The 15,219-nt window shown below is 41.2% G+C and overlaps 1 protein-coding gene across 2 annotated transcripts in view; it reads left to right on the top strand.

Annotated features, from left to right (window-relative positions):
* DZIP1 (DAZ interacting zinc finger protein 1) overlaps nucleotides 1-15,219 on the top strand; it is a 63,634-nt gene that overhangs the window by 30,937 nt on the left and 17,478 nt on the right. For both annotated transcript variants that reach the window (XM_003832025.5, XM_055096907.2), the window contains 5 exons: nucleotides 1,694-1,834; nucleotides 2,378-2,426; nucleotides 4,367-4,423; nucleotides 7,814-7,870; nucleotides 14,401-14,460. In XM_003832025.5, the coding sequence (XP_003832073.4) occupies nucleotides 1,694-1,834; nucleotides 2,378-2,426; nucleotides 4,367-4,423; nucleotides 7,814-7,870; nucleotides 14,401-14,460 (364 nt within the window). The remainder of the gene's footprint in view (nucleotides 1-1,693; nucleotides 1,835-2,377; nucleotides 2,427-4,366; nucleotides 4,424-7,813; nucleotides 7,871-14,400; nucleotides 14,461-15,219) is intronic.

Raw genomic sequence — 15,219 nt, 5'->3', positions numbered from 1 at the left:
GAAACTTGCATGTGAAAGTTTAAGTCTGGGCTCTGCCCATCTTTGGCTGTCTCAATTAGGACCAGTGACTTTACCTTTCTAGACTTGAGTTTTCCTATCTGTACGATGGGGCCAAAACATGTGTCCATAACATTGCGGTGTGGATTCAACAAAATGAAGTGCATCTAGTACACAATGAGTGTTAATTTTCTAAAAGCAAGCAAATGAGGAAATGCTGGTCTAGGTGCCCTTATATACTCATCTCAGGCACGGATACTTCCTGCTCCTTTATTTGATCAGCTTACCCTGTCACCACTTCCAGGACATAGACTTGGAATGTTCTTCACCCCAATTATGAAGCCTTTTTTTTTTTTTTTTTTTGAGACGGAATCTCGCTCTGTCACCCAGGCTGGGGTGCAAAGACATGATCTTGGCTCACTGCAGCCTCTGCCTCCTGGGTTCAAAAATTCTCCTGCCTCAGCCTCCCGAGTAGATGGGATTACAGGCGCCCGCCACCACACCCAGCTGATTTTTGTATTTTTATTAGAGATGGGGTTTTGCCATGTTGGCCAGGCTGGTCTGAAACTCCTGACCTCAAGTGATCTGCCTGCCTCAGCCTCCCAAAGTGCTGGGATTACATGCACGAGCCACCACACCCGGCCTCAAGCCGCCCCCGCTTTGTTTCTTTTTAGCCTTCTGTGTTTAAACAACTACTGAAATTGCTTTAAGCACCTTTCCTTCAATTATTGAAAACAAATTCTTCTTGAATTCTTTTTGTCCAGTCTATGATCTTCCATGACATTATCTCTAAAGATGAATATGTCTGTGTGTCTCTGTATCTCTGTCCTCTGCATCTCTCCCTTTCTTTCCCTCCCTCCCTCTTTCCCTCTAATCCCCACCATTCCCCCTCTTTTTCTCGGTAAACATTTATCAGTAAACATTTCTCAGAGAACCTGCTGAGGGCCAGGGATTGTGCTAGTTTCTGGGAATATAAAATAATTAAGATGGGGCTGGGCACGGTGGCTCATACCTGTAATCCCAACACTTTGAGAGGCCAAGGCGGGTGGATTGACTGAGTTCAGGACTTCGAGACCAGCCTGGTTAACATGGTGAAACCCCATCTCTACTAAAAATACAAAATTTAGCCAGGTATGGTTGTGTGGGCCTGTAATCCCAGCTACTCAGGAGACTGAGGCAGGAGAATTGCTTGAAGCCGGGAGGCGGAGGCTACAGTGAGCCGAGATTGCTCCACTGCACTCCAGCCTGGGTGACAGAGCGAGACTCCATGTCAAAAAAAAAACAACAACAAAAACATTAAGATGTGCTCTCTGGCCTAGGATGGCCCATGTGGGCATCGGAAGGACAGGACTGCAGGAGAAATTTAGTACTGAGGGTCAGAGCCACTCTGCAGGAGAAGCCTGAATCCTTTATCGTTGCTCATCATGTGTTATTTCGTGTTATGTGCTGTAGTTGGCTCAGCTGCTCCCATTATCAGTGTTGTCTATTTGGGGTCGTGAGCTCCCTTGGGAACACAGATGAAGCACCTAGAGCAGCCAGGGCCAGGATATACCATGATCAAAGATTTATTCAACGACTTGATGCGCACGGATAGTATCAGGCCAGCAAAACAGGCAGAGCATGTACCTGAAATCTGGAGAATGAAGACATTTGACATGCAGCTTACAGATGGATGCCTTTCTTAACTTTTTTTCAGCTCCTGTCACATATAGAGAAACTTCGAACCTCAATGATAGATGATCTAAATGCAAGCAATGTTTTCTACAAGAAAAGGATAGAAGAGCTAGGGCAGAGACTCCAGGAGCAGAATGAGCTGATTATAACTCAGAGACAGCAGGTATGTCTGGCGGCAGTGTGGCACCATGCTTCTTTAAGCAACGCAGTCTATCTAAGAACATGTGTTTTTACTTTAGAGCATTTGTAAGTGGTATAAGGTGAGGAAGATGGAATATTTTTCCCCTTGTGATTGCTTGTAAAAGTTAGTGCAATAAAATACATTTTTAAAAGGTATTTAAAAGTAATATGTTGAAGATTTATACAGTTAAAGTTCAAAATTAATTTGATTTGAAAGTAAGTAAGAATTTCTTTCAGTAATTACTCTGAGAAGCAGCCAAATACAAATGCAACTTTAAAAAGATTTTTTGTTATTTTATTTTAGATTCAAGGTGTACATGGACAGGTTTTTTACATGAATATATTGTGTGATGGTGAGGTTTGGGTAATAACTTCTGCCTCTATGCTTTTAAAGACCACATGCCCTATGTCCCTGGATAATTTAGTGAAAAGGTTAATTTACTAACAACATTATCTGTCCATTATCCCATGTGTGTGTCCCTATCTAATTTCAAATGTATCACTAGAAGACTGTATTTCTTTGCAGATTAAAGACTTTACCTGTAATCCATTAAACAGTATCAGTGAACCCAAAGGTAAGTGGATGGGATCCCGGTACTGGTGGCAAGGGGAACCTCCCCAATTGCACTGGGCTTCAGAAGAATGTGGGCCCCACTTGTTTATGTGTGCTAAGATGGCATTCTTCTTGTTGTATTGATTTCGTAGATCTGTCCTCTATTATTTTAATTTGAGAGATTTGTTACCACAACCCAGAAAGGTGAAGAATTTAAAAAATCTAAACTATCATGTAGTTGTTTCATTTTTTTAATCAGAGTACTATTAGGCACATAATACCTGCTTAGGAGCCATTTACCTCTTGACTTATACACTGTAAAACAGAGTTATGCATGTAAAAGCACAGGGTCTGTCGACAGACTGGGTTCAACTCCCATCTCTGGCACTTCATAGCTTTGTGAATCTCTGCCTCAGTTTCCTCAGCTTTATAGCAGGAATATGAATAGTGTTTCAGTCTATTTTCTCTGCTATAATAGCATACCATGGACTGGTATTTATAAAGAAACAAAGTTTCTGGAGGCTGGGAAATCCAAGAGCATGGTGCTGACATCTGGTGAGGGTCAACCTATGGTGCAAGGCATCACCTGGCCAGCTAATGCATGAGAGAGAGAAAGGAAATTGGGTCAAACGCATCTTTTTAAATCAGAAACCCACTCTCAATAACTAACCCACTCCTGCCACTGTTGCCGTGTAACATTGTTACAATGGCAGTTAAATTTCAACTTGCATTTCTGAGGGGACATTCAAGTCATAGCAAATAGTAACTACATCATAGGCTTGTTATGAGGATTAAATGGGATAATATACCTATTAAGCCCTCATTAAGTTTGCCATTATTATTGATATTAAGCTCTTAGTAGGCCAGGCACAGTTGCTCACATTTGTAATGCCCGCATTTTGGGAGGCCAAGGCAGGAAGATCACTTGAGGCCAGGAGTTCGAGACTAGCCTGGGCAACATAGCGAGTCCCCCTTCTCTAAAAATAAAAAATAAAAAATGAGCTGTGCATGGCAGCAGGCACCTGTAGTCACAGCTACTCAGGAGGCTGGGGTGGAAGAATCACTCGAGCCCAGAAATTCAAGGCTGCAGTGAGCTATGATTGCACCACTGCACTCAAGCCTGGGTGACAGAGTGAGACCCACATCTCTAAAAAACAAAAACCAAAAAACTCTTAATTATTCTAAAGTGCTATAAAGGCTTGCTGCGTTATTCTCAACTGTGGCTGTTTGGGGGTTACAGGTTTGTTCTAAGTTTAATGGGAATATGCACAACCTACTGACTGCGGCAGTGATAGCCTGCCTGTCTCCATATCATTCAAGAACTCTCTGTCTGTCTCTGTCTCTCTCTCTCTGTCTCTCTCTCTCTGTCACACACACACACACACACACACACACACACACACACACACACACACACACACTAAACCAGTCAAGACCAGGGCAAGAGCTGACTTTGCAAAAGAAAAAAAAAAGAGACCAGAAGGGAGACTGGGAGCCATAGGTTCAGGGTCTTACTTCTGCCTAGTTTTCTTCCCAGTGATTCCAGTCCTGGTTCCTGCACGTCTCAGGTTGTTGAGGAATCTTTGTCTATTTGAGGGATGCCAACTAGAGGTGGTACTGGGGTGTATGAGCTGGGTTTCCTCCCTCTTGTTTTGAGATAAAGAGTTGGGGAAAGAGGGTTGTTGTTCCCTTTAACTCCTCTTCAAATAACAAGAGCTCAGGTTAGGGAGGAATACTTGCAAAATTAACTAGATATCATAAATATTTGACTGAAAAGTAATTCTGGGGAAAATTTAGCTTCAAAAAGATGTATGTTACACATATTTATTCTCCTGGTGATGTGCTATATATTGGTACATTTCATTTATGTTTTTTATGGGGGCTCAAATTAGTATAAGGGCTACAAAAATTTAATCCATAGCTTGTGATGTTTTTTGTTCATTTATTTTTCTGTCATTTCAGGAAATCCTTTAGCCTGGCAGGCTTTTGAATCTCAGCCAGCTGCTCCAGCTGTGCCTAGTAAGTTCCTATAATAGATGCAGGGCTCTAAAGGTATCTTTAAAATGCTAAACCAAAACATAACTTTTACTTACTATTTTTAGAGACTTTTCTTTGAAAACCAATGTATTTAGAGATCACATAATGATTTATTTTGATTCTTAGTTTTGACCTAGTTCTAAAACCCAAGACTACAAATATCCACATGATGTTGTGGTGATTTTGATTAGCTATAGCTATTATTTCACAATTTGTCTAAAAAGGGATGACTAAAAATTCCTTGGCATCACCTTAGTTTATACTTGTAGACTTCTCAAAGTGATACACTATGTGACTGTGTGACTGTGTGTGGTGTCACCACACTTTGAAACTGCTGACACTTACTGCTGCAGGCTTTGACAGGTGGCCTGTCTGTCCCCACTTGTGGTCAGCCTGGCCATCTGCTCTATCTCCCGGAGCTGTCAAGATTCTGCAGTAAACCAAAAGGACATAATCTTTACAGTTGAGAAACTGACAGATGGTTGTTTAAAAATACTAGCTAAATAGCTGAGATAGTTTTGCTTCCATTCAGGAAGGAGTAAGGGCAGGTACCCGTGCCATGTGCACAGGGATCTGACTGTGAGAGGAGTATGGGCTGAGGCTGAGCACAGAGAGACAGCACCACGCACATGGGCCCAGGGATTGCGAGAGCACTGTGTAGTGACCAAAGGACGTTCTTGAGCGTGTTTTGGAATTTGGCACTATTGGCTGGAAAATGCTGATGGTTTTAACCTCTCAGTCTTCTTGGAGGCTTCTTGAAGCTGAAGAAGTTAAGCGGTAGTTAAGGAGAGGAGAGGAGTTTAAGTGCCCAGAGTAGGGTTGAGAGAGGAAGAGATGCTGAACTTACATCTTATGAAATGAAGGAAAAAAACACATTTCAGAGAAGGACAGAAAGGTCAAGTACTAAATTATTCAAACAAACAAACAATCTTCAGCAGCTGACAAAACTCAAATATCTATGCAGAAAAAAAAAACAAAAAAAAACCCCAAGGCTATATTTAGTTAGGGTGGTTTTCTCCAAATGGAGTATGCAAAATTATCTATTGGAATGTGGGAAAAAATTATTAGACGTTATTTTTATATATTAATAAATCTCATCCTTTTAATTTTTTCATTTTTTTGTTTTAAAATGTACACATTTGTATTATAGTATATATAAAATTCATTTAAATAAATATGTGTATTTCTGGGGGAACTTTTACTGATTGGGGAATGTGGTCAAAAAAATATGGATGCCACTGGCTCTAGAAAATTCCAAAAATAATTTAAAAAAATAGGCCCATAGCTCCATAGGTAGCGGTCCCTTCCGAGTGAGGCCCTGGCTTGTCCCATTCCTCTTCCCAGCATACAAAAGGATCTAAAAGCCAAGGTTCTAGTGATGGCAGGGAAGTTTTCATCACTTAAAAGAAAACATACATTCTAAAGTTTAAGATCAGAAAATCTAAATCACAAGGTGAAAGTCAGCTTAGGAGATATGCAATAAATAAATCAGACCTATAGCCAGTAAAATGAAGATTTGTAATGTCTAATATAAAGCAGATATGGTCAAACCTGTTGATTCCACCTGTCTATACCCTTGGTGATTTAGACACTAGTCAGTCATTTACTGATTTACTACCCTTTCATAATAAGGGAATGAATTCTGTAGTTTAGAGAAAAGACCAAATTGTGATCAATTTTAATAGCATCAGATCTTTTGATTCTGTAAGCTGGAAAAATATCTAGATCAGGAATAGTTAGTATTCTGTATTTTTTTTTTCTTGTAAAAAGTCAGACAGTGATTTACATTAGGCTTCACAGGCTAGATGATCTATTTTGCAACTACTCAACTCTGCCACTGTAGTACAAAATCAGCCATAGACAACACGTAAGTGAAGGAGCTTGGCTGTGTTCCAATAAAAACAGGCAGTGGACTGGGTATGTCTCATGGGCTATAGTTTGCCAAAACTTGATCTAGATTATACAAGTTGCAAATGGGTACAAAGGCAGTATTTCCAGAGTTTGTTAGCAATTTACAAATAGGAATTGAACACTTTCACTAGAAGCCATTGTGAAGATTAAAAATGCATACCTATAGAAGTAGCTGATGGCCGGGTGTGGTGGCTCATGCCTGTAATCCTAGCACTTTGGGAGACCAAGGCAGGTGGATCACTTGAGGTCACCAGTTTGAGACCAGCCTAGCCAACATGGTGAAACCCCGTCTCTACTAAAAATACAAAAATTAGCTGAGCATGGTGCCGCATGCCTGTAGTCCCAGTTACTCAGGAGGCTGAGGCAGGAGAGTTGCTTGAGCCCAGGAGGCGAAGGTTGTAGTGAGCTGAGATCATGCCACTGCACTCCACCCTGGGCGACGGGAGTAAAACTGTGTTTTTTAAAAAAATAAAATAAAAAAATAGCTGAGGTTTGTGGCCAGTATTTTTTAGGGTAAGATTAGAATTAAAAGTCTGTCTTGATAAAAGAAAGAAGCGGTAAACTAATAGACCAATACTGTTTAGTGAAAACAAACTGGATAAATAAATAGTCCAGAGAGGACTCTCAGATAAGAATTATCAAATATTGGAAGAAGGCCGTGGAATCTAATTTTCTGGAGAAATTTAAATTAGAGAGGATTGAGTCTTACTTAAGTTAGGTAAACCTCTTTCCACAGGCTGTGCCTAAATTAATACCTTCACATAATGTCTTCCAGCCCAGTGACTAGAGTACTTTTTAAAACTGGTTTATTGTGCATGAATGTTCATTGCAGCATTATTCATAATAGCTAAACAGTGGAAACAACTTATATGTCCATCACCTAATGAAAAGGTAAATAAAATGTGATCAGTTTATAAAACAATGTTATTTGCCCATAAAAATACATACTGATATTTATATACATGCTACAGCATGGATGAACCTTGATAACATTGTGCTAAGTGAGCAAAGCCAGACGCAAGGGACCACATACTGTATGATTGCATTTACTATATGAAATGTCAAGAATAGGCAAATTCATAGAGATGGATAGTAGATTAATTGTTGCCTGGTGATAGGGAAGGGGCAGAAATGAGGTGTGATGGGTATTGGGCATGGGTATTTTGAGGGAGGTGATGAAGCAAATGTTCTAGAATTAGACAGTGGTTGTGGTTGCACAGCCCTGTGAATATGCTAAAAAACCACTGAATTGTATATTTTTAAAAGGGGAACATATCTCCATAAAGCTGTTATGAATATAAGTTTATGTTAGTTGTGTAATATCTTTGTCACTTGAAATATTTGTTCCTTATGGTCTGTATGTATCTTGACTAGTTTGAGGCATATTTGGCTATCATCATGTTCGGATGCTTATGCTTTAATTATGGAACCTCTGAGTTTTTCCTTTTTATGCTGTTTCAGTGAATGCCCCAGCCCTGCACACTTTGGAAACTAAATCAAGTCTGCCAATGGTGCATGGTAAGTTTCAGTAATAGTCTCAGCATTTTATGTGCAGTTGCCACCCTGAGTTGGATAACTTATTAACCAAAAGTGATTATGTGGAGGTAATTAATAATAAAACAGGAAACATTTTAGTGATTGCAAAACAGCTATTAAAACTGCAGTCTTCATGTGTAATATTGTTGTAAACTGGACATACCTCCCAAAGTCTTAAAGTATAAAAGGTGTATATAGGTATAAAAGGTTGCCAGACTCACAAGTAGAGATTTTAACTTTGGGTAGTATCTTGATTATTTATGATTTTTGTGGAAAGTCGTAGGTGTTGGGTAAGAATGAGGGTGACCTGCTACCAGACCAGCCAACCAGCACATGCCACAGGGCGTATGTGGTTGTTTTTATAACTTTCAATGTGGCAGCAAGTCACCTTTTCTAAACAAACAGTTTGAATGACTGGTTGGGAAAATCTAGAAAAGACATGTGATGGAAACTAAAGGAAATAGGTAGGAACCACTGGGTGAAATCATTACCAGGGTTCAGTTCTTGGACCAGATCAAAAGGGTGATAATTGTTATTAACATGATCCAATAGATGGGCTGAATATTTGTAGCCGTATTTCACTTTTTATACAGTTAAAGTGCTTACAGTTTTTATAGTATGTTCTTTAATGTGATGTTTTCCTGTGCTCTGTTGGATATTACAAATGAATTAAGACGGGAGAAGGGCCATCTTTTTCCAGTCTCATATACAGTTGCTCTGGAATCCAAGGATTATTTCACTCTTCTTTCATTTTTGATCTTTTAAAAAGGTTACACTTAAATCCATGATCTAACTGGTCAGTATGGTGGCACTTTTTGTCTTCATAGATATTGTGATCTGTATACCATGAACTTTAGTAATAATCCTTTTTACTCATCACTGACTCTTGAAGTGTTTATTGCACCTTATTTTTTTCCCGAAGATCATTTCAGGTGGGTCAGTTGTCTTGAGTATGTGATCACAATACGTAATGTGTAAATTCTCCACATATTGATCTTCTTATTTACAAGTGTTCAGAGCATGCAGTTTTTTCCTTTAGACCAGTAACAGATAAAAGCACACTGGACATAAATAAATTTGCTTTAATATTGAATATATAAGAAAAGTATCTAGCAATCATTCTGTATTCATATTATTTTATGTCAGGTCTAAAATCTCTCTGTTGTGTCCCTTTGTAAAGCATTGCTGGCCATTTCTCTTTTGTACTTCAACAGTGTATTTTAGTTTCTTTTACTTCCCCACCCCTCCACTTTGTTATTGTTAGCTTTCTGTATGACATCACACAAGGTTCCTAGTTTCTTTGTCATATATTTTTGTTGCTAACTAAAGGACACCCTGGTAGGTACATTAAAGCTGTCTGGGGTTAATTCAAGGGTCCAGACAAATTGATCACTTCTAAAGCATGTGTTCATGGGGACCCTACCCTCACTAGCCCAGAGCTGCATGAATCAGTCATGCCCCCTTCCTGGCATCTGCTGGGATTGAAATGCTAGTTTTAAATGCCAGCCAGACCTGGCACAGGGCCTACAGCCCTTGGATGGGGATCAAAGCTTATTCGTGAGCATCTCAGTGGGCAGGAGCTAGGAAGAGACTTGGCCAGGGCCCGCCAACGTCCCCCACCCCGTCAGGCCAGCTTCCCCAGGGCGGCAGGGGCAGGGCAGGTTAGTCATGGATTGCGTAATGTTTATTCGCCTGTTCACTCTCTGTCCTTTGTTCCATCTCGAAGCTTGATGAGGTTCTTTACCATGAAAAATCTCACAATTTCTTACCATTGTAGGTCGGGTCCCCTGGGAAACAGACTGATGCGGAAGTTTACAGGTGGGAGGTGGGGGTGCCCTTGGACAGCACCTGTGAGAGAAGCAGTGTTGGGCGAAGGGAACGTTGAACCTAGACGCAGCCACAGTGGAGGCCTCAGCCAGCCCTGCTTCAGAGCTGCAGAGCTGGGATGAGTGCTCCGGCTTGTCCTCCACTGAGGCAGGGGTGGGCCATTGCCCCTTGCACTGATTTGTCATCTGATGGGGGCTGCCCCAAAGAAAGGGTGAGCTAAAGCAGCCTGGAAGGGACTCCACTGTGAGCTGCTAGGAGCCAACATTGCCAGCACGTCTGTCCTGAGAGGATCTAGGTAAAATGGGAACCCTGATGGCTCCCTGCTTTCAACTCTGCTACACAAGCTAAACGGTACAGGCAGTAGGTTCTGATTCTAAGGCAGTCGATAGGATGAAACACGGGTTCTGGAGAAGATAAACAATCATGCTTGATTCCCATCCCCGGTATGCATTTTTTTTCTGGACAAACCTCAAATAAATTTTTGTAGTATTTTCACCACTGGAGATCACTTTGCTCTATGCTTATGGAGTAGTGACTAAATGGTGGTATTAGGATGCCCAGAAAATAAAGTATACTTTGTTGCTGTTAAACTGACCCATACACCAATTGCTTAGGTTGCCTGGGCTGATAATGTGGCCCACTTTTAGAGCGATGAGTGCAGTGAGGATGCAAAATAACCGCTTTTCCCAAAGTCTATGGGCACCTGCTAGGTTCTACCTACATGTAAAGCCCTCCTTTAATTTGGTCTATAAATTGTGAGGGGCTTATGTATGCATGACTTTAATTGTATATAGCTACAATGAGGACCACAAAAACTGGAAACTCTTTTTTTTTTTTTTTTTTTTTTTTTTTGAGACTGGGCATTTCTCTGTCGCCCAGGCTGGAATGTGGTGATATGATCATAGCTCACTGCAGCCTCAACTTTCTGGGCTCAAGTGATCCTCCCACGTAGTTGAGACTGCAGGGGTGCACCACCATACCTGACTAATTTTTTGATTTATTATATAGACGGCATTTCATTATGTTGCCCAGGCTGGTTTCAAACACCTGGACTCAAATGATCCTCCCACCTCAGCCTTCCAAAGTGCTAAGACCACAGGTGTGAGCCACAGCTCCCACTTAGAAACATTTTTATTAGACTTTACAATTATTATTATGTTTTGTTCTCAAAGCAAGTATTCTACATCTTGAAATACTGAAACTTAACACAAGCAATAGTTTACTGTCCAATACATGACAGGTGGTATGCTCTAGACTTCTGGTGTATTGTGTCTCTTGATGGAAAGAAAGATGGCTTCCCCCTCTGGACACCACTGGCCCAAATAGTGTTGCAGAAGTGGGATGGGGACTGTTGAAAGGAAGTCTCAGTTCAGTGGGATTCCACCCTCTAAAGGAGAATGGGCCTGATCCCTGTCAGGTGACCATGCTTATGTGCAGTCACAAGGGGAAATGTTTGGATATGCCAACAGGATCTCCTGGACATACATCCTGGAAAAGCTCAGGAGAGTCTTCAGTGAACATGTCTTTGACAGGAGTTAACATGCCACATGTAGTTATCTGTTTCTCCAGCGGTGTTCCGCCACTCTTGCCTTCCTTCCTTCACTGACCACTGGGTAATGACAACTGTGGACCACTCCTGCATGACAGAGATATAGAAATGAATCAGAAACGAAGCCTGTCCCCACAGAACTTACAGCTTATAAAGGAGACCACATGCTTATAATTATGGTGCAAGGTGAGAGCCACTGAGAAATGAAATGGGTATCCAGGCAGGGGAGAGATTTTCTCCATTTGGGAGACTCTGGGAAGACTTCCTGGTGTAGCTGACATTTGGCCATTTGAGCCGAGTAGGAGGTGAATATGTCGGGATGGCATCCTAGGCAAAGCAAACAGTAAGAAGGAAAAGGTGGCAGGAAAGCACTAGATGTGAATTAGCAGTTTAGAGTATTACTTGGCCATGCATAGAGAAGAGAAGATGTGAGGGAAGTGAGGTTGGTTGAGGGCGTTCATGGCAGCTGTTGAGTGCCAGGCTGCAGCTGTCCAGGGTCGTTCTTGGGGCAGTTTGTAGCCGCTGAGTGTTCCTGAGGCTGGGTGTGCAGAATTGGAGAGCTGGGCTATGGGAGGCTTGGCCTGACCAGAGCGTCTCCAAAGCATCTGAGATGGGGAGACCAGTTGTTGGTGTGGGTGATCCTGCACTTGAGATTCCTCCCCGGGAGTCTGCTTTGTGGTGACGAGACTGGAGAAAGAGTGGACAGACCAGCGATTTGGTGGAGTTGGCAGAAAGGCTGACTGGGGACCAGGGCCAGGACCAAGGAAAGTCAGAGCACAGTGAACTCTGATAATGGGTGGACAGCGGTGGCATTTGGAGAAGTCAGAAAGACAAGCCCAGTGAGCGCCAGTAGGCAGGCATCATCACTTTGTGGACAAGTCCCCAGACTTTGGAAGCAGGCAGTCCAGATTCACAGCCCACCCCTAAGCCATGGGCTTAGGGGCTTTGCCTGCCAAGTGCAGAGAACAGCTGTGGCTACCGCAGTGGCCTTTGTGATGGTCCAGCAAGGTACAAGCCACTGAGTAAGCTCTGGCCAGTGTTGGCTTCTAAGGTAGGCACAATGAAGTCCAGCCAAAGTCAGCTAGGGGCAAAAGGGCAGGGCTAGTTAGAGGACCAAGATCCTTTCTTCTGGAGACAATGGCAGGAAACTGATAAGGATTTTTATTGAAAGCCTCCCACAAGTTCAAGGGAGACTCAGACCTCTGAGTGTTTTGACTGTCACCCTGCATCTCAGCTCAGGACAGGATCTGGGACGTTTGAAGTCTAGCCTGGTGGCTTACAAAGCACAAGTAGGGCAGATCCTTCCCTCCTGATGTGGGACATCAGCCTGCTTGTTTTGGGAGCTGGGGTTTGGCCAGCCTCACTTCCCCAGCCCTTGTTATGGGAGCCATGTTCAGGAGTCTCCCCTTCTACCAGAACTCTTCCTCTGTACACAGAGGGAAACACATCAGAACCTGGCAGTTTATCCTGACTCTAGAGAAATAAGTCATAGGAGTATCCCTGTTATAAAATAATAAATATGTGTGAGATTATTTCATGAAAGTTTTATTAAAAGTTTCCTTGTGACCTTATTTTGATCACAAGTAAATAAAATACAGTGTGACTTTTTAAAATCTGAAATTAGTTATCCTCCTTAAATCTGTTTTCAGCAGTTCAAACTAGTAATATAGCCTATTTGTATCATTTTTAAAAATCTTGATGCTCTATAACAAATTTGAAAAGCACATTTTTGGTGGTCAGCAGTTGTGGTACCTGCTGGACTTAAATGCTTCTTCATGGCTATGTCCACACTTCAGCAGTTAGGTGATTTTACTCAGTCATAGGCTGTATTCCAGAAGTTAACTTGAAAGTAGTTTAAGATGCATTTCTCCCATACAGCCAATGTTACATACATTGACTAGGTTGCTGGCTAAGCTGTAAGAACCTATTTATATATACCTAAGCCTGTCTGTCTGTTTGTCTGTCTATCTATCTATCTAGCTATCTAGCTATCTCTATCATCTCTCTCTCTATCATTTATCTGTCTGAAATAGAGTACTAGAAATACTTTAATGAATAAAAAACCAGACCCTTTAAAGTAAGAAGCATTAAATCTGAGATACCACACATGTGGATCCCTGCCCGGCCACCTGGTGAGCACTCGGTAACTGTTGGCCATTTTTAACCTAGCCCGTCACCCACTCCCAGGTCTAGTGGTAGAATGAAATGACCTCCCCCTTGGAGGTAAAAGTGGAGAGCTGGTGGGGGGAAGTGCACTGTATCAGTCTCCAAGATGAAGGTAAGTAAACCATGCACCAACTTTGCTGGCTGCATTTCATCCCATATCTAATGCCTGACCACCATCATTAAACCTTCACCTAAAACCTGACCTTCCCCATGAAGGAAATTTCCTTCGGTTGGTAGGATAGGGCTTGGTTTTATACCTGCTGCTGGCAGGCTTTCTTGTGTATGCATATAACATTTCTCTGGGAATAGTCACCCAAAGACCTCATCTCCCCTGAGTGCGGTTGCCATTCTGGGGTGAGATTGGGAAGAGTCCTTCTTCATCTGCCCAGCTGTGGGGCTAGGGCATTCTCCAGCCCCGGAACTAGGTCGTGAAATGCATCCATGCAGGTGTCGAAGAATGGCTCTCAGTCTTGCTGCTGACCTCTCGCCTGTCGTTCCCCTTTTATCTTCTGGGTCTTACCACTTGAAAACCGTGGGGTTAGCACCGGGAACAAGTGGGAATCCCAGAACCTTGGGAATTTTTTATTTTTTTGTAGTTGAAATATTTTCGTTAATTTTCTGATTAGCCACTTGATTGAAATACTTTATAAGTAATGAAGATCTTTTGCAGTTGTGCCCTTGTGACTTAAAAGGCTACCGTCTGCTAGGTTGATGAATGAGAAATTTTAACTTAATTATTTAAAACTATAATTTCTGTAGAGTGTAGTTAATGGAAAGTACATAGAAATCGAAGATATGATGAAAAGGTGACCCTCTATGACTGATTGCCTCAACGTTTTTTCCTCGGTAAATTCTTGCTATTCAGGCATGACTAAAATACCATGGAATTATATCTTTCAAAATCATTTGAAAGGAAACTAATGTAACTTTGCTGTTGTCCTGTTTGTACTGTTCTTATTTTTCCTTATAGAACAGGCATTCTCGTCGCACATACTGGAACCAATAGAAGAACTTTCAGAGGAAGAAAAAGGTAACAAAGGGCTTGATCAGGTTTACCTGCACAGATTATATTTATATGCCAAAATCTAGGCCTGGAAAATATGAGCCAGTGGTTTTTATTCCACTACATCAAAATTAGGAAAGACATTTAGATTTGGATTTTACTTTCAACCCACATAGAGTATCCTGTTATCCTATTCCCCTAATATTCTGTTCTGTTTTCCCCTGCTTTGTGGTATTCTTATGCAAGCAGATAAAATAAGAAATTTTTTGTGTCAGGGAACTTGAAAAAAAATTTAAGTCTTTATTTTAATGCAGATTTTTCTGATGAGATGATATATAGACACACACATGTGTTATGTACCAGAAGATCTGAAAATATTTGTATCATAGTGGTGATTTATCATACCCTTAATCTGAAATGAATTGGTGAAGTGCTTATTTCCAAATTATTTTTAATAGCAAGAAAAGCATCATGTCTAAGTTCTGGATGTGGAATATTTATGTGCAAAACAGTATCTTTATGGTGGAATTTGGGAGCTGTTACAGGTGTTGGGAGATAATTATTACTGCTTACTCATTTCATTTGATAGTCCTAAAAATTATTTTCTGTCAATTAGTTTTTAAAGTCTATGAAGAAAGTTTAATTATGAGGAACATTTTCTAATGCTAGATTTGTAGATTTTGAAAACAATTATATTTGAATCAGTCTATCATAATTTTTTCCTATTAATAATAATAATAATTCACCATATATCACTTCTTTAGGAGAAAGCAAATTGTCAATACT

Source organism: Pan paniscus, chromosome 14 (assembly GCF_029289425.2).
Source record: "Pan paniscus chromosome 14, NHGRI_mPanPan1-v2.0_pri, whole genome shotgun sequence".
Lineage (NCBI taxonomy): Eukaryota > Metazoa > Chordata > Mammalia > Primates > Hominidae > Pan > Pan paniscus.
The sequence above is the reverse complement of the archived record's forward strand: the minus strand, read 5'-3'. Positions and strand labels throughout refer to the sequence as shown.